Source organism: Eubalaena glacialis, chromosome 9, assembly GCF_028564815.1.
Source record: "Eubalaena glacialis isolate mEubGla1 chromosome 9, mEubGla1.1.hap2.+ XY, whole genome shotgun sequence".
In the NCBI taxonomy this organism is placed as follows: Eukaryota; Metazoa; Chordata; class Mammalia; order Artiodactyla; family Balaenidae; genus Eubalaena; species Eubalaena glacialis.
In genome coordinates, this window is record NC_083724.1 from 27,084,145 (window position 1) to 27,103,939 (window position 19,795).

General features: G+C 48.2%; 1 protein-coding gene and 1 pseudogene across 11 annotated transcripts in view; one reads left to right on the forward strand and one right to left on the reverse strand.

The window, feature by feature from the left end:
• Positions 1–19,795, reverse strand: part of ZNF462 (zinc finger protein 462) — a 142,463-nt gene that overhangs the window by 69,476 nt on the left and 53,192 nt on the right. For 5 of the 11 annotated variants that reach the window (XR_009702073.1, XM_061200140.1, XM_061200139.1 and 2 more), the window contains exons 2-6: positions 14,562–14,811; positions 7,768–13,358; positions 6,799–6,963; positions 4,928–5,214; positions 1,053–1,171 (exon numbers count right to left, since the gene is read on the reverse strand). Coding sequence is in view for 10 of the 11 variants with exons in the window: in XM_061200140.1 (XP_061056123.1) it covers positions 1,053–1,171; positions 4,928–5,214; positions 6,799–6,963; positions 7,768–13,358; positions 14,562–14,784 (6,385 nt within the window). In the remaining variant the exon portion in view is untranslated. Of the gene's footprint in view, positions 1–1,052; positions 1,172–4,927; positions 5,215–6,798; positions 6,964–7,767; positions 13,359–14,561; positions 14,812–19,498; positions 19,585–19,795 lie in introns of those variants that run through there. The other 6 variants (XM_061200147.1, XM_061200148.1, XM_061200141.1 and 3 more) reach the window with 5 other exon arrangements.
• Positions 13,973–14,055, forward strand: LOC133098444 (small nucleolar RNA SNORA70; annotated as a pseudogene).

Genomic DNA, 19,795 nt, shown 5'->3' on the forward strand with positions numbered 1-19,795 from the left:
GACAGTATCGCTAGCTATTCTAAAGCTATTGGTTCCCCAATTTCCCTTTGCTTGATATAAGTTCCTCAAAGGTTGACAACACCTCTGAGAGGGCCACAGGCTGCTGTGGAGTCGGGCTTCTCAGAGGACTGGGGACATCCTGGGAGGAGGCCCCCAGACCCTGCCACACTGCCTTTCCTACTCATGCCTCTTTCCTCTCTTGGATGAGTTCTGATTAGCTACCTGTGGGCATCCTCCATCATATGCCAAGTAGAGAAGAGCAGAAGAGAGAGGGAGGCAGCATCCTGTTAGTGACAAGGATGTAGGTTTTTGTTCTGGAGTCAAATTCTTAGTGAATGGGCTCTGTGGCCTTGAGCAGGACACTGGATTTTGAGCCTCTGTGGCTTCATCTGACACTGAGGGTGACAACAACATCTACCCCTTGGGACTGCCTTGAAGATTAAATGAGATGATGAATATACCATGCTTATTAGTACAGAGACTGGTAGGTAAGGGATGTTCATGAGACGAGCACGATGAGATGGGATGATAGAGTGATGGAGATCAGCACAACTCCTGGACACTCATGACCCAAGGTCATTTCTTATCTGGGATATGGAAATGCATCTAAGGGCATCTCATCAGAAATCTCACACATCCTGAGGCCTCTTTGTCCCTTTGAACGTCCCCAAGATTGTAACTTTATTTTAGTTGGAAATTATCTTCAGGAGATGTACCAATTCTTGCATTTCCATTAGAAAGTCTAGGTAATTTAGAACTTCCTCTAAAAAACAGAACCTGTGAGTAGCAAGAATCTGTCAGTAGGTATGTGTTAGTAGGTACGTGTTAGTTGCATGAATCAACTATGACATGCGTGACATGGTACTTGGTATTATTTTGCCTTTGGGCCATTCTTTAATTTTTTTTATTAGATTAAAATAAAACTGAATACACAACCATCTCAAGAAAAACTTATTCTCATGTGTATGGAGCAAGAGACTTAAAAATTTCACTCACTAAAGACTATTAAATTTCAAACTCAGGGAACTAGTGCACCGCGAACACCAACTCACCAGCATGAGCTTTGAGGATGTGTGTCTTCAGCCGGCTGTTGTAGGAGGACTTGAAGGAGCAGAGTTTGCATCGGAATGGTTTATGGTGTCCGTGGTGGGTTTGCATATGGCGATCCAAACTTGATGTAGAAGAAGAAAAAAGGAAATGACAATATTAAAAATTGCATCCAACATTTTCTCATTGCCCTTTTCCAGAAATCCCATTTCTAAGCTGTTCAAAGTCATTTTGTTACTTTCCAAGGATGGCACTTACAGGAGGAAAAAAAAAACAAACAAACACAAATTGGCAAGAGTTGGAGAAGCTAAAGGAAAGAAGAGATCAAAATTTTTTTTGGATTGAGAGACATGGCAATGGAAACAGGTCTTGGTAGACTTATTTCCCATTCTCTAAAGCACTGTGAAGTAGAAGAGGGCATCTAAAAAGAAAAGGTAAAATATGGACAAATTTAAGTTTTCTGAAAAGTCAATGAGGTGCCTATCAAAGAGTCCTTGAACTTATACCATAAAAAAAAAATTTAAAAAAAAAAGGGAATTAGAGAAATTTTGCATGTAAAAAAGGCTGACTTTCTTCTTAAACCTTAATTCCGCTGTGAACACTTGAGCAGGGCACTTGCAATAGGCTATTTTCAAGGTCTTTCTAAATATGGAGGTCCAGTGCAGGTGTGTTTACAGGAAGTCATGTGATCCAAAGGCTGGCCATGCCTTCTGATAAAACCATGTTTGTTGTACATCAGTATTCCAGAAGCAACTTATAAAGAAATTATTTAATTATAATTTCCCAGTATTTCATAATAATTACTACTCTAAAAAAATAATAAATCTACCAAACGAGGTGTGGGAAGACGTTCTAATTTGTATCATTGCCCCAGAGAACTAGATTCCATTCTAAATGACTCATATGGGAACAGTACTGCTTACCATTTAAATATATAATGTTCTCCCAAGCTCCAAAGCAGCCCTTTCCACACTGCCTAAGGACACCTCTCGCTGAATGTCCTTCAGCTATCTTAAACTCAACCAGCCTGAAACAAACACGTCAGTTTTTTTAAATCCAAAACAAATTCTCTTCTTCATTTCCTTCTTTGTAGAAAGAACACTTGCAAGCTGTCAGTCAACCAGCCTGGAAACCTCCGTGCCATTTGTACTGTACTTTGTCCCTCTTCCCCTCCAGTAAGCCAATTTTTCCAAGACATGAAGATCTTCCTTCCCTCAACTGTTCCCAAAGTTCCATTCTAACTTCATGGATCAGCTACTATCACTGCCTCCTAATTGGTCTCCCCCATCTTTTTTCCAACTCAAAAGCACAAGTGATGGAGTCAGACTGCCTGAGATCAAATGCCAGCTATTACTCATAAGCCGAGTGGCCTTGGGCAAGTTCCATAACCCCTCTATATTAAAAAACCTCACTTCCCTTATCTATGAAAGGGAGATAATAATGGGACCATACCTCATAGGGCTGTTCTGAGAATAAAACGAGATAATACTTGAAGGCACGTAGCACAGTGCCTGGCACACAGTGAGGCTCAATAAATGTTAGTGATTAAGATGCCTTTACTCGTTTCAGAGTCTTCCTTGTACCAGTAATGTATATTACAAAGCACTAATTCTGCATTCAAAGACCCCCAAATGCAGTCTCTACTCAGGTATTCAGATTTTACCTTCTACTATTCCTTTACGTATCACTTAAAAATTAGTCCAACGAGACCGCCAGCTGGTCCCCCCTAAGCATCGATCTCTTCCTCAGGGCCTTACTCTCTCATCGTTTCCTCCACATTGCACGTTCTTTCCAAACTTGGCAAGTCCTATCTTCCTACTTTAAGACTTGACTCAAATGCTCCCTGTTCCATAAAACCTTCCCGATTCTTCCAAAGTGGATGTACCATCTCCCTTCTTTGAAACTTCATTGCATTTTATAGATACACTTTTTTTTTTAAAGACATGTGCCTTGTTTTGCCAAGTCATTTGTGTGCTTGCTTCACTTATAACCCGACTAGACCCTAAGTTCCCTGAGATCACCGACCATGTCCTATTCATCTTTATATTCCCCCAAAGCCTCAACAACAGGGCATATTCATTTATTCACAATGATTTATTGAGGTTCTGTGTGTCAGAAAACGTTGAGAGTTGCTGTCCAACAAATACTTATTGAACTGATGAGAACTACACAAGTTTGAGGCCAGGGCATGAATCTGATGACAAAGATTAGATACTAGGCTCTGTATAATCATAAAAGAGTTTGCAACCCATCCTAACCTCTGTGGAAGCATCACCTCTTCCTGCCTTTCAACAGCCACTAACTAGCACTTTATCTTTTTTAAGAAGCAAGCAGCCCATCACTTATTTTCAATTATGATAAAAATAAACAGCGTGTCAGTCTCACAATCAGTCACCTTCATCCAAGACTGTAGAACACGTTATTGAAGATTTCTCTCTCATACAGTTGTGAGAGGAAGGCAACAAAAGGTTGTTTCTTCTCAGAACCATCCCTCTTCCTATCACCCCGAAAAGCCTCACACAGAAACCCAAATTTTCAATTTCAAAGCTGTGCCAGGTAGCAGGAAGCTCCCTCTCCTCAACCCACCCTGTACTTCAAGCATCTCTCTGGCATCGATAAACTTCTTTACCATTCCAGGTCTTTTTAAAAATGCCAAGCAATGACCCTTTGGTCATATGGGTTAAAAAGTCCTAATTTTACCTCCTTAGCCACTTAATTTCCTAAATGGAACTTTACTTCCTCAAATGATGGTTAGGTTCTGGATGAATGTTTGACAGATGCACCAGTAAACTCATCTACTCTCTGGTCTTTCCTTGTGTAAGTCATAGCAATACCTCCAAAATTATCATTTAAGAAAATGCCCAATTTAGAAAACTCTAATTCAAAAAGATACATGCATCCCAATGTTCACAGCAGCACTATTTACAATAGGCAAGACATGGAAGCAACCTAAATGTGCATCAACAGATGAATGGATAAAGAAGATGTGGCACATATATACAATGGAATATTACTCGGTCATAAAAAAGAAATAATGTCATTTGCAGCAACAGGGATGCAACTAGAGATTATCATACTTAGTGAAGTAAGTCAGACACAGAAAGACAAATACCATACGATATCACTTGTATGTGGAATCTTAAAAAAAATGATACAGATGCACTTATTTACAAAACAGAAATAGACTCACAGACATAGAAAACAAACTTATGGTTACCAAAGGGGATAGCGGGGGCTAGGGAGACCAAATTAGGAGTTTGGGATTAACAGATACACACTATTTCAGGGGTCCCCCAAGCAGGCCGCACAGCAGGAAGTGAGTGTCGGGCGAGCGAGTGAAGCAAGCTTCCTCCGCCGCTCCCCATCGCTCACATTACCGTCTGAACCAACCCCCTGCCCCGTGGAAAAACTGTCTTCCAAGAAACTGGTCCCTGGTGCCAAAAAGGTTGGGGACCGCTGCACGACTTTATATAAAATAGGTAAACAACAAGGACCTACGGTATAGCACAGGGAACTATACTCGATATTTTGTAATAACCTGTAATGGAAAAGAGTCTGAAAAAGAATGCGTATATATATTGTGTTTGTGTGTGTGTGTGTATAACTGAATCACTCTGCTGTACACTTAAAATGAACACAACCTTGTCAATTAACTATACTTCATTTTTTTTTCTAAATGCCCGATTTTGCCAAATCTGACGTCAGGCCAACAATCTCCTGTTCTCAGCCCCATTTGACAGGTGAGGTGACAGAGGCTCAAGGTAACACAGCCAACTAAACGGCAGGCCTGAACCACGAGTGGGGCCTTCAGACGCCTCCAAGCTCTCCTGCCTTCCACCTCCTCCCAGTTACCACTTGCACCCACTCGGCGAGCACTTACTTGTGCCTGAAAGCAGAAACAAAGGAGCAGTACTGGCAGCTGTACTTGTCCTCGCGGGTAAACATGGCCAGGGCCAGATGGCTCCTCTCATGAGAACGCAGCCCCTGCATGGACATCAGGACTCTGTCACATTGACTACAATGGTATCCCCCCGGCCGGGTTTCATCCTCCAACATTCCATCAAGCAAGCAGTGTTCACCAGCCACCCGGTCCACCAGGGCGCCACTGGCATCTCTGGCTGCTTCCAGTCCGTCCAGGAACAAGTGGGAAGGGTCTTCAGCCTCCTGCTAAGAGAACCACACACACACACACGCCCCACCAACAAAATAAATATCCATCATCATTGCTCCCAGCTCTCCTCCTCTCCCTTCATTCTCCCAAACTCATCAGCACTTCCTGTTAAGGCTTCCTCCCCTGTCTCTCCAGCTCCCCCTAGAGGGAGAGCAAACCCAACTGCCATCCTTCATGCAGTGGTGGTGATGGGAGGGCAACATATCCGGACACAGGTTGCTACTGTCTGGGAAAGGTGAGGGAGCGGCTCTCCCACTTTGAGGACAGTTCACTCACTTACCTTCTATCTTAAAGAGAAAATTCAAATTGGGATCCTACCGAAACTGATATAAAGCAGGTTAGGGTTATGGCTCAGAGAAAGGAAGAGAGGAAGGAAGGGGAAAAAGGAGAATGGTGTGGGCACTTGGGAGCCTTGGAACACCCTCGGGAAATGAAGGAAACTGAAAGATCCAGCTCTCTGCCACCACGCTCATCCCCATCTCACAGACAGTCACACCGCCCCTTGACCGAAGGTTGCTGTATAATCAATTCAAAAAATTAAGGAGCAGCCTAGCCTGGTTTGAGGTCGCTCCTTTGGATTACTGATTACACGGGAAGAGCCGCTGTCTCCCTCGAGCAATTATGGGACGCAAGGCTGGGACACACCCTGGTGGCGGGCAAGAAGCTGACTGATGCTGTCCCGGTGCCACTCACTGTTGTGCCACCAGCCGGAAGGCTTCAGTCTTCAATGGGAAGAGCGGAACCTTCGCCACCATGCCACATTGGCAAAACAGGACTCAAGATCAAGAAGGGCTGATGACAGAAATGCATTCACGTATCCAGAGAGAAAGAGCAGAGCCCTGAACTGACTTCTCTGCTCAACACTAAGTGGTTAGCAATATCCTGGAAGGCAGGGATGGCGGCTTGGTTACTGAAACAGTGGCTCATTTTAGGATTATGATCTTCAAACCAGGTGGCCTAATACTGGTTGGGGGCAGAGAGAAGGTGCTTGTCAAGCAACACACAGGGGGAGAGGGGATGGAGGAGACCAATCAGGTCAAAGGGCTCACAGGGCCAACTGTGACCTGAAGGCTTTCAGTTTTAGATTTAACGTTTCTTAACGCTCCTCCGGGGACCCAGGATAAGAAGTAAAAGACAGATTCTCCCGGGCTCTCTGCACCGTCACCAGATGAGAACAGCGAGAAGTCAGGCAGTGGGAGGGGCAGAAGAGGATGGGAACAGAACCCACTGGACTCCTCTCAAGAGCCCGTACCACTTGGAAAAGCAAACACCTAGTGGCACTAAATGCAGCCCAGAAGGGAGACCCAAAGCCTCCTGTACCGAGAGGCCCGGATCTTCTGTTTCCACCAGACTATCCGCGTGGAAGGGAACCAGATCGAAACGCAACCGGGTCGAAACACGGAAGATGAGGAGGATCCAACCTGTAAAGAAATCAAAACAAGCCAGACCGATCCCAGCATAACTCAGGAACGCCCACATTTTGGGTCGCCCTTTCCTGAGTGGCTCTGAGCAACGGCGTGAATTAGGCACTTGAAGGGCTCACACACAAGACTCCTCATCCAGACCTTCCCAGTGCTCACCTTCACGGCGGCTGACACGGCCGGGACACTGCCGTACTGGACGTGCTTGCGGAGGTGGTTACAGATGGCCCGGAGCGTCGGATGCACTTCCACACAGAATTTACATTTGTAGCCCACCACCTTCCTCTCCTTGATCTTTGGCACCTCTTCTAAGTGACCAAAAGGCTGGTAAAATACAGTGGTAGCCATCAGTACTCCGAGCCCTCCCTCAATGGCCGGCATTTATTCTTGCAGCTTACTAGCAGATTTTACGTTAAAGCAGATTAGCAGGTTAAAAACCAAGGGAGATAACACGCGAGCATTTTTACATAACAAATTCGTCAGGGGCGAGGCGCGCTGCCCCCTGTGCGCGCGCGCACGTTTGCGAAGAGTCCAGAACCCAAACAGGTTACGACTTGCGAAGAGAGAAGATCTCAGTGCAGAAGCTTCATTGTCACTGCCACCAAGTTATCTGGTTTTCAAACCAATTTTTCAACTACGCAGGTGAAACGTTGCATAGCTACGCCATTAGTGAACTTCTTGACCAAAAAAGAAAAAAAAAAAAAAAAAAAACTCTACTCCTGGAGACGTTAGGTTCCTGTAGCCGACACTGCAAACCAAGACATGGCTGAGAAGCGCTAACGATACCAAGAGACGGCCCGCAACTGCCTTGGGAAAGAGAGCGAGCGTTGTCCCGTAACTAGGCCTCGGATAAGGCTACTTGGCAGAGAGAAATACAGAAAAGCCACCCGACCCTCCCCTGGGGAACCTTGGGAGGGGCGAGAGGGAGGGGGACGGGGCCGTGGAGAAGGGTGAGCGTAGAACGCGGGGGGGATAATCAAGCTCGAAATGTTTAATTGACTCATTGAGCTCTCTGGCAGGCTAAGTCACTAGGAAGCCCGTAGCGGTTTGGCTGGCAGCGAAGACGTGCATGTGGGCACCAGTGATGAGAGGCCTCCTGGGGGAAGGGAAAGCAAAACATATCCTTACCCTCTCTTGTTTGAAATCTGCAAAAGCACCATCTGCATATTTCTGCTTGCTCAAAAGCTGTTTCCTCCTCTCCTGACGTTTGGCACGCTTCTGGAATTCCTCATTGTGAATGTTCAAGTGTGAGGTCAGCTCCGCCGTGCTTTGCAGTTTGCTATCGCAGTGCTTGCACTGGTAGGCGGAGCTCTGCGGGCGGGGGCCGCTGCCCAGGATGACGAAGTCCCTCTTGAGGTCCCGGCTGTGGTGGTCCGTGTAATGCATGCACAGCAGCTCCGCCGTGCTGAAGGACAGCTTGAAGCACTTGATGCAGCGGAACGGGAGCCACTCGATCTCCTGCCCTTCGCTCCCCTCCACCTCGGCTTTCTCGCAGCCGCCTCTCTCCTCCTCTTCCATCAGCACCGGCTTCTCGTGCTCGTCGGCGTAGACGGCGGTGAAGTAGCCCCCCAACTTGCTGGCGTGCTGCTTCTTGGGGAACACCCCCGGGTGGCGCTTCATGTAGTGGGACACGATGCCCTTCTTGCTGAAGGACTGAAAGGCGCACAGCGAGCACTTCTTCTTCTCCACGGCGCGCCGGAGCTCCTCGCTGAGCTGCGGGGCGTCGTCCTTGGGCGGCGACGGGATGATCACCTTGCTGGGCTTGTCGCTGATGGTCCTGGAGGCCGCCAGGCAGTGGGTGTAGTAGGCGTCGATGTCGTGGCGCTTCTGGTAGTGGGCGGCCAGCCCTTTGCGGATGGGGTTGGTGTAGGCACACAGGGCGCACTTGAAGAGGTTGTTCTTGCCCTCGGGCTGGGCGCGTACGTTGTTGTGCTTGATGCGGTAGTGCCGGGCTATGCCCTTCCGCGTGGAGCAGAAGTACTTGCAGAGCTGGCACCGGAACACAGTGTGGGACACCAGGTGCGAGGTAGCGAAGTGAGACGTGGACACGGGCTCCTCTCCCACCTCGTCCTCGGTCACGGACACTTGGGAGGGGCTCACTTCAGTGGTTATCTCGGGCTCGAGGGTCACGGGCAGCTTCGGGGGAGACTGGGAAAAGACATCGAATTCGGGCTGGTTGTGATACTTCTCATAGTGGATTTTGAGCTTCTCCAAAGTGCCGTGCGTGTAGGGACACAGTTTGCAGCGGTAGGCGCCGTACCCTTGCTTGAAGATCCTGCTCGTCTCCTCCACGTCGTTCTGGGCTATGTCGGCGGACTGCTCCACGTCGTGCACGAAGTCCTCGGCAGTCACCTTGATGGACGGGTGTCGCTTCTGGTAGTGGGTCAGGACACCGTGGATGCGGGTGTTGATGTAGGGGCAATGCCTGCATTTGTAGACGGCGCCCGGGTTGATGTCGATATCCTGGGCAAAGTCAGCAGCCTTCACTTTCATGCCTGGGTGCTTCTTCCCGTAATGGGTCAGAAGGCCGTGCAGGTTGTTATACTCAGACTGGCACACGGTGCACTGGTACGGGGTGGAGGAGATGGCGGGGTTGGCTGACACTAGCTGGAGGCTCTTCTCTGGGGAAAGCCTGGCATCCTCGGGGCATCCAGCTTCCTGCTCGGGGAGCGGGGCAGGCATACTGTTTTCACAATTCACAGGGCCCACGAGCTCTTCAGGCGGAGGGAGGGGATTCTCGACAGCATCTTTCTCCTTGATGATATCCAGCAGCACCGACTCGTCCCCATTCATGGCCCAGGGGTGGAACGCTTGGTAATGATTGGTGATGTCCCAGATGGAGACGGCCTCAAAAACACAGTCTCGGCATCTGTACGTTTTGGCTTCAGCTGGCATCGTGAGAGAGGGAGGGGATGGGTCTGGCCCAGCCCAGAGCTTGGTGGCCATGTACGTATAATCAACGTAATGCTCGGGATGCCTCCTCTGGTAATGGAGGAGCAAACCGTTGGGATCTGTGTGGGAATAGATGCACCACTCGCAGTGGTAGCCAGCTTCTATCAAGCCATCTAGAAATGCCCACCGCATGATGGACGTGACTGTGGCCTTCAGGGCAGGGTGGTCTTTCTTGATATGCTTCCTCAGTGCATAGAAGTAGGGGGAGGTGTACGAGCACTGCCGACACTTGAGCGCCCGGAGTTTCGTTCTGTCCCGCTCCACGTTCGAGGCGGGGACCAGCACGCAACCGGCGGGCTTCTTCTGGTTACGGTCGCAGAGGCTTCGGATGGTGGCCGTGTGCTGCCGGATCACGTCCGCGTTGGCCTTGAAGTCTCGGTGCTTCTTCTGATAATGGATGAGGACACCTTTGACCGTGCGGTTCCCGTAATCACAGTGCTGGCAGAAGAACATCTCACTGTCCGCGGGAGGGCCGTCTCTCTCGGAGCCGCTGCGGCTGAGCTGCGGCCTGGGGGCCGGTGGCCGGGGGGAGCCTTGGGGCCCATCGGCCCCTCGCGTCATTGCGGCTGTGGGAGGAGCCTGTCTGATATATTTGGCGGTAACCTTTATCTCTGGGTGTCTTTTCTGGTAGTGGACAAGGACTCCCACAACTGACCGATTGCTGTAGGAGCAGTGTTTGCAGTAGTAAAGCTCGGTACCGAGGTCTGGTGGCGGGGGCGGCGGGGGGGGTGGGGAACCCATGGCGGATATTTTGGGAGACACTGGAGCACCCACCTCAAATGACAACCGAGAGAGGGCAGAGCCCCTGTCCACAGACACCATTCGCATGGTTTTCTGGATCCTAAAGTAGGAGGCCTTTTCTTCCGGGTGTTTCTTCTGATAATGAACCAACACAGAGTGCATGTTGGGGCTCGCGAAGGAGCAAACGTCACAATCGTACACGACGACGGTGCTGACCGAGGGGTCCTTCTGATTTTCACATTCTGGAGGAAAGGTCTTGGAAGGGGTGTTTTTAGGGAACGGGGCTGGCACCCCGCCGCCACGGGCCACGGCAGCGGACGCGGCCATGTTCTTGGGAGCCGAATTCAGGATCTCCCTCAGCGTCTGGGACTCCGTGTTCGGCCCCTCCTGCTGCTCCACCACGTAGCTCGAAAATATCATCGCGTTGTTAATCTTAACGGTGGGATGCATTCTCTGGTAATGCGGCATCAGGCTTCGGACGTTGGGGCTCGTGTAGGAACAAAACCGACACCGGTAGATCAGGTCCGAGTGGTCGAAGTTGAGGACGTTCATGGCTTCTGGGTGGTGTTCGCCGTAATGCTGCTGCAGGTCTTCGAAGTTGGTGTAATCGATGTAGCATTCCAGGCACCTGTACACTGCGCTGTGATCGTTGGGGTCCAAGATGTACCTGAAGCTGAATTTAATGTACGGGTGCATGCGCTGGTAGTGGGTGCTGACGCTCCGGGCAGATTTGTTGTTAAAGTCACAGTGTTTGCAATAATAAAGCCTTCCCGAGTCACTAAAGTCCGCATTTTCATTACCGTGCTCAGTTCCGTAGATAGGAGTCTGGGTGCTGAGCAGAGTAGCGCTGGCAACCTGGTGATCTTTCATGTTCGTGGAGGAGCCATAATAATCCTCTTCATCTTCAGAAAGGGTGAGCTCTATCTCAGCCCCGTTGGTGGCATTGTAATCGTGGGTGACAGTTCTGAAGTTGGGCTCCTTCTGGGGCTCAGGGGCATCTCTCGCCCAGATCTGCTGCGCTGAGAAGGACGTGGGCACCTCCAGGACGGCCTCTGGCGGCTCTTCTTCCCGGTCCAGCTCCACCTCAATCTCCACTTCGTTGTCTTCCTCTTCCTCCTCGTCATCCTCCACGTTGATCACCGCATCTTCTTGCTGTTTGGTTTGGTTAATTCTGCTCTGCAGGTTGCTTGCTATCTCGTCAATCCGGGTCCTCTTCTTCACGGGCGATAAGTCGAGAGGAAAGTCATTAGCGAGTTTCCTAGAGGCCTTAGCTACAAAATTGTTCTTGGAGGACAACCCAAGAATTGAGGTCTGACTTTTCTTCACAGTGTTGCTGGAAGAGGGGTGGCTGTCTGTCTCGCTGTCCGCTGGCAGGCTGGAGGGCTGCCCCTCGAATTTTGGCAAGTTGTCGCAGAAGGAGTGTTTGTGCTGCTGATGAACCCTCAGCCCTTTCAGAGTCGTGGTGGAGTAATTACACATGGTGCACTTGTAGGGGTGCAGGGGCGGGGCCTGTGCGGGCGGCGGGGGCGGTGGCGGGGGTGGCACCTGATGGGGCGGCTGTAGCTGCGGCGGCTGGGGCTGTGACGGAGGCGGGGGCGGCGGTGGCGGCGGCGGGGGCGGCTGTTGCTGCTGCAGGGGCTCCAGCACGACCCCCGACTTTCTCCCATTGATGCTCGAGCTCTCGTAAGACACGACACCTTCGTGCAGCGGGGAAGCAATGCTTTCACTCTGGGAATTCACAGCATCCCAGTCTGACGTTGTACCCGTGTGACACTGTTTGTGAGCCCCAAGTTTTAACGAGCTCTTGCAAGTAAATGGACATTCATCACATTTGTAGACAGCTGTCTTTCCAGATAAGTGGATGTTTTCTATGTGACGGGAGATGCTACGTCGATGCATGGTGAGGAACGGACAAAAGGGGCACTGGAACCTATTCATGAATCTTCTAAATGGGATCCCCTTGGTCTCCAATAATTTGTTGCCCTCTGAGCCCATCAGCTGCTCCGCGGACATGCCTGCTGTCTGATGATCCAGAGCAGTTAAGCCATTCTCACTGTCTATTTCATTTAACTCTTCATCGGAACTAGAGTCATTCAGCATGCTGTTAGTTTCCAGGTCGGCAGAAGAATTGGTCATGTCAGTCATTCCATAACGGGATCTCTCCGCCAAGTTGACGAGGCCAGAATTGTGAGGTGACTTCGGCTTCATCTGAGGGTAAGACATGGGCGAAAACTTGGAAGCGGAAGAAGAATTGGGTCTCATGATGGAGTTGCCGATGGAGCCCCTGAAGGTGGAGACGTTAGTGCTGGGTAGCTCCCGGCTGGCAGCATTCATAGACAGATAGGTGGAGTTAGAAGTGGGGCTGGGGGCGCTCTTGTTCTGCACATCAGGCAGATTAGTCCCTTCTTGCTGCTGCCTGAGACTGGACAGGATCTTGACCATGCTGCGGTGTTTCTTCATCATGTGGTCACACCAGCGTTCCCGGCGGGGGGTCTGATAGCTGCACCACTCACAGCAAAAGTTGCCTCGAGACTTGGTCAGAGGCTTGACCATAGATTCTAGGATGCTGCGCTCCACGACCTCCGCCGGCAGTTCCTTGCAGGGGTCCTGCAGGGACACGGGTGGGACCACTGGGTCTGGCATCGGAGCAGGGGCAAGGGGAGGAGCAGTGGTCTCCTTCAAATTGTTTTTGTGATACATCTTCTGATGCTTAATTATTCTTGCCCTCCTTGGTGACTTGTATGTGCAAAACTGGCAAGAGAAGACCTTTCCGAATCCCTCGTGCATCATGATATTATAATTTAAGGATCCTGGAACAGGGGGTCCCGCCGAACTCCCTTCAGCTTGAGCTCCGTGGACCTTCCTAGTGTGTTCAATGAGGAGGTTTTTTGACCTGAAGTAGCGTACGCAGAACTTGCATTGAAAAAACTTGTTTGTTGGTTTGGGATTAGAGGCAATATGCTGACCGTAGTATCCTGGACTATGGCCATAGTAACTTCCGGTCCCCAATGCAGGTGCATTTTGACCTGAAGAGAAAGCATAAGGTAAGTGGGAAGAGAAAAGCAAAGCAAAAGCGAGTCAAGAAATTCAATCATGCAAATCCATTTTCTTTTCAATTATCCTTCATTAATAAACATCACATTCAAAAAGCCTAACATCTCAAGATGAGGCCCTGAAGAGTATTAACGAAGCGTTAACGAACATAAACACGTTGCTTCTCACGGACGGAAGGCAGTGCTCGGCTTCAGGTGCAAGAGTCTCCACATCTCGATTCATGTGCCACAGAGCTATGAAAGTGCAAGTTTCACAAACTGCAATATTCATTCTAGAACTTTCCAAGATACTACCCTGTGCTCCAAATTGAAAGGAAGCTAAGAGACAGAGGAAGCTGAAAGAACAATAACCTGGGCTACTCAAGAACAGAAACGTGATGCCCAAACCACAAAAATGGCTCACAAGTGGGAATTCCCTGGCGGTCCAGTGGTTAGGACTCAGCGTTTTTCCACTGCCGTGGCCCAGGTTCAATCCCTGGTCGGGGAACCTTTAAAGATCCCACAAGCCTTGCAGCGTGGCCAAAAAAAAAAAAAAAAAAAAAAAAAGGCTCGCAAAGAGCAAGAAACTCTGTAGGAGCCGTGAATGTCAAGAAGTACGGCTACAGACGCCTTGGTAGTGCATGCAGCCTGTTGCCTGTACTGGTTGCCCTAAGGGACCTTGGAGACAGCCCTTTCCAGTGGACATTCATGACTGGCATGTTGTGCCCAATCTAGGCTCCAGACAGGTATGTGCGGTGCCTTTGAAAAGCCCCAGGGCACAGTGGCCAGGGTCCAGGCTGGCCAAGTCATAAGGTCCATCCGCACCAGGCTGCAGAATAAGGAGCATGTGATTAAGGCCCTCCACAGGGCCAAGTTCAAGCTCCCTGGCCGCCAGAAGAGCCACATCTCCAAGAAGGGGGCGTTTACTAAGTTGAACGCGGATGAATTTGAAAACAAGGTGGCGGAAAAGCAGCTCATCCCGGATGGCTGTGAGGTCAAATACATCCCTAATCCTGGCCCTCTGGACAAATGGCGGACCCTGCACTCAGGAGAGCCTTGGCGCTGTCCCCTCCTTACTCACGCCCACCAATAAATCCTACTCTCCTGTCCAAAAAAAAAAAAGAACCACGGCTACAGGCTCAAAATAGAGGAGGGCAGTGAAATACATCAGATATGCCGAGCCTAGGACAGATTTACCTGATAAGTCCTCTGCAATCACAAATTCATCCTTTATAGACGAAAACTCCACCTCTGTCTGGTTACTGGCATTCATGGACCCAGATCGCGGCTCATTCGCATTGTCTTCGGCAACGTCCGTCGGCTGCAGAAATGCCGTGTGGACATCCTGGATATGCGCCTTGAGATCTTCATAAGACGGGGCTCTGAAGTCACAGCCATCGCACTGAAGCACCTCCATCATCTGGGTCTACTCTCTCACATTAGGAACCTGTGGTGGCAGAAGCCAGACGAAACACCTTAAGGCCTGCGCTCATTGCGTATCCCAAGCTGATGGGGCTACAAGTCCATTAATGGAAGAAATTCCAATATCGGCCAATTTCTCTCACTGGACTTTGCCAGATGGAACACTGGCCAAAGAAAGGAAATCAGACATAATAGGGATGGTGTCCTTGACTTCATAACTTCAAAGAAGGGGGAAAAAACCAGGTAAACTTCTTCTAGCTTGATGTATCTGCAAGTGCCATGTGTCAAAGAAACCCTTAATACTTCAAAAGTTTTAGTAGTTTCTGAATTTCTTGACTGAATTCAAATTTCTTGGTAGGTTAATACTGACTTTGATTCTGGCTGGGACCAGTTTTATTTTTGAACCAGAATCTTCTCAGAAGTAAAGAGGTTGCCCATACAGAAGAAAGGACAAACTTCACTCTTCATTAGCTGTTTTAATACTATAAAACATTGATGTTTTATCACCAAATGGTGAAACAGTATTGAATCTCTGAGTGGCAGTAGGAAAAGCTTTTATTGTACCTTTTTATTCTTCTACTCTCTTAACTGATATTGCGGTACACCTCCTTCTTCCCTTCCTTAAACAGTTTATTTTTTTTTCATGAGCTAAACGGTTATTTGCTTTTTACTACCTACCAATTATAACCTAACAGCTTCTCCAATCTAATTAGGTCATAAAATATTTCTCATGAGATTCTTAAACAACCAACTTTAGATGACAATCCAGTTTCTAGTTTCAGGTTGCACCTTGGCACCTCGATTTACACTAAGGCAACAGAAACGCACGTGGTTTGGAAGAAGGGCTTCTAAGGCAGGACTTTCTCTTTTTCTACTTCTCCCCTTTACAAATGTGGAGTGCATACTTGGCCATAAAAAGCAGTGAACCTGATTTAGAATAAAGTCAAACTTGCCCGGCTGCCTCTGTCCTGCTATTTACTGTGTGATTGAAAGATACAGATAGCTTCACACGAACTCAATGGAGAGGCCCACCATTAAGAAGTTAAAAATGTATTAGAAGGCACAGACCTTCCTATCTTAAGTTGAGATACCCAGTTATTATCTTAATGACTTGAGTTACTTCACTGAGCTCATAGCAAACTCTACTGAGTCACTGTAATCTAGAACCAGATGTCCAAGAACAAAAGCCACAAGCCAAATCTTTCGATACTTTGATCGTACAGCAACTTTCTATACTTTTATTGTAAAAGATCAATTATTTCTGCAGGAAGAATAAAGTGGAGAAATCTGTCAATGAAGTGAAAGGAGCTATGGCAGGAGGGTTTTCTCTGAAAGAATGCTCCTGCTGATAGCCTGTGAAAATAACTCCTGGCAAGTCCAGCTCTGGACAGCCTAAGCTTGCAGAGTGAGACACACAGATATTTACCTTCTCCCCTTTCACCCAGCAATTTCTCCTTTTTTTCAATAAACCCTGAACTGTGCACCAGAGTTCCTGTCAGCTAACTCAGCCTCCATATTCCCAGCCACACCAGCTTTTCTGTCTCAGCACCAACCCAAATTGTGTGGAAGAGGTTGCTATCAGCTCTGGATCAAATTACAGCCGTCACCGAGGCCCCACCCCACTTCTCCTTTTCGCACAGCCCATTAGACCTGAACACAAATTTTTCCATAGTGCAGACGACTCCTGCATTTAGAACACTTCACAGCAAAAAGGCAGATCATCCATTGTGCGCTCCCCATCCCCCCAGCTTAGTCCTTTCATCTCAGCCAAACAAGCCACAGCTCTGCTGAATGTGTTTATCACACTTTCAAGAGATAGGAGCTCCTGCGTCACTGGAGCTCTAAGTCTCACTAAGCTGCCCTAGTCCTCTGAGCTTTAGGAGCGGCCATTTTAGCTCAGAGCCTCCCCTCTGAGTGCAACATGGCTTCTCTGGGATGGATGCTGCCAGGCTGACAGGCAGAGGGAACAGGAGAGGAGCAGCCTGGGCCCCTCCTCTGCCCTCCTCCTCCCAACAAAGAAGGAACTGTTTTCACTCCTTCCCGAAAAAAGCAGCACCTTTCTCCTCCTCAAATGTCATTCACCAGGATCTCCGAAGGTTCTTTTATCCCATGACTGATGGGCTGCCTCGTTCATCCCAGCACAGCCCTGGTTACTGCAGGACGTTCCTGGACCAGACCCTGTTCTCCAGCTGCCTTAGGGGGTGGGCTGGAGGGGGGAACCTCCAGAATGCCTTGGCTTCTTGGGAGTCGTCCTTCCACACACAGAAGACATACCATCCGACTCTGCTTGCCAGATTCCAAAGTCTAATGACCTTTGTTAATCACCAGCCAGTCTGTCTGCATCAGCAGACCCTGCCAACAGGCACACCCTTCAACACAAAGGCTGTAGCTATTCCTTTTAAAAGAGGTTCTCTGAAAGCTCCATTGTGCAGCCGAGAGGAAAACAAAATCTCTTCCCTTCAAAACTTCAAGCCTTTAGAAATAATGCAACAAAAGGCTTTCTGCTGTGTGTCTTTTGGAAAGTTTGAGCCTAGTTTGCACAACATCCACCAAAAAAATGACAGTTCTGCCCAAGGAAAGCAGGGCACCTTTGGCATTAAGTCATCCACCCCGAGATGAAATTCATCTCTCTGCACGGTTCTTTAATATCTTGGTGTCTTCCGAAGCTCTTATTAGCAAGGATTCAAACTTCGCTGGATGCAAACAAACCAACAGTCTCCTTTTTCTGTTACAAAGGAGATTAAAGGGCTAGGAGATCAGGAAAAGAAAAAAAAAAAAGCCACTGATTTGGAAAAAGAAGAGATGATGAAAGTGATTTCCTAATAGGTTCTAGCTTTAATGTTGTTGCAGACTCTACCTCAAAAATAGCGCAGAGCCTTAGAAGAGGTTAATCTCCAGGCTGCTGAGGGAACCAGCGTCTGGTCCCGCTGAATGGCCTTCAATTGGATGTCTGCACCGAGTCCTCAAAGGAGGATGTAGCCTCCTCTGAAAGCCATTTTGTCTTTGTGCACACATTGCTCCTGGAGACGCTGACAGAAGAAGAAAACAGAAATTGCCAGCATGGCCTAAACAATCAGACACAGAAACTTGATGTGTTTATGAGACTGAGGACGTACACATGGGCAAAAAGTGAGAGGAGGAGGAGATGGAACAGGGGAGGAAAGAGACAAAGAAAGCTGGACCTGAGGATGACCCATCCATCAACTCGAGGATGTTTTGCAGCAGATGGTAATCCTCTGAGAAACCAACAACAAAGATGGGAACAAAGATGAGAAATACTCTCTTGCATATTTGACTGTTTCATCAACCGAGAAAGAACAGCAACCCTAAAAGGCTAAACCAGACGCTGAGCTGCTACCAAATGATGATTTAAAGTTAAAAGCCTTGATCTCCTATCTACTTACTTTATTTAAAAATTCTACTGCGATAATGAGATTAGCAGTATTTTTTTTTCCCACTGACCAAATCAGCAAAATCAAAAGCAGAAGAGGAAGCTTCTGAACTAACTGAAAGAAATGCTATTTCAAAAGGTCATGAGATGAATCTACAAATCAAACAAGCGTGTCCCCCCCACCACCATCTCCTACTCCCAATGCAATATCTCCAGGCCCCTCAAGGTCAAACAGGCACTGGACAACTAGACTCTCAACACCACCCAAGATGATGCCTTGGCAGGCAGATGAATATGGATTCGTCCCCAAATAAGCTAGCACCTAATGTGATTAGTCCTCCTAACGTGAAACCTCTAGACCATACTAATTATCCACGACTCTGCACTACTGATTGCCACGTGTTGGTTTGTGCAATTTACATTGATAAGTCTGGAGTTTTCAAGAGGTGGGGTTTTGATGGGAAACCCAAAACCCAACTTTCCATATTGGACAAACTCTTGAAGACATATTTAAAGAAAATCCAGAGATCTTGTGAAGGATTGGGAATATACACCTGAGAATGGGGAAAGGGACATGATGGCCACCAGCTGCTCTTCCTCAATCTTAAAAACACCGATTTTGAACTTATTTTCAAAACAGAAACAGACTCCCAGACATAGGAAACAAACTTATGGTTACCAAAGGGGGAAGGGGGAGGGAGGGATAAATTAGGAGTTTGGGATTAACAGATACAAACTACTACATATAAAAAAAAAAAAGATGACAAGGTCCTACTGTATAGCACAGGGAACTATGTTCAATATCTTGTAATAAACTGACGGAAAAGAATCTGAAAAAAGATAGAAGACAGATAGATAAATAGATCTAGATATATAATTGAAAAACTTTGCTATACTTCAGAAAGTAACACAGGGAATTCCCTGGCGGTCCAGCGGTTAGGACTCTGCACTTCCACTGCAGGGGGCGCAGGTTCAACCCCTGGTCCGGGAACGAAGATCCCACATGCCATGCGGTGTGGCCAAAAAATAAAAAAATTTAAAAATAAATTTAAAAAAGAGAAAGTAACACAGCATTGTAAATCAACTACACTTCAATTAAAAAAAACCCACCAATTTTAATTTCTACCGTCTGCCCACCCACTTTCTGTGTTCACAATTTCAGAGACCCATTATGCCTCCATTTTCCTCCTGTGAAGGTGAAAGGGGACAATCCACAGGTTCATCATGTGTCCTCCCCACTCACTGCCCAGACAGGAGGGGAGAAGGGAGGCGCCCTGGGTGTTTGAGGGCACTCCTACAATCCTGCCACCACAACCCTCACCTGGGTCACCTCGGCGAGCACCGTTCTCCGGGGTTGCATGGAGCACGAACACGGTCTTGAAGTCAAAATCCCAACTGTCTCCGGGATGTGTCCAAATGAAAAGGTGCAGGCCTTGCCTGGACCTACCCTGTTCTCTGACTGAAGGACTGCAGACCAGAAATAAAGCCGTGAAGCACCACAGCCACAGGGATTCAAGAGCAACTAATTATAAGCTTCAAAGCCTTTGAGAAATAGAACCAGAAACACCGTAAGATGCTTTTCCTATGTCCACTCCAGAAACCTAGTTTCATTTGTAAG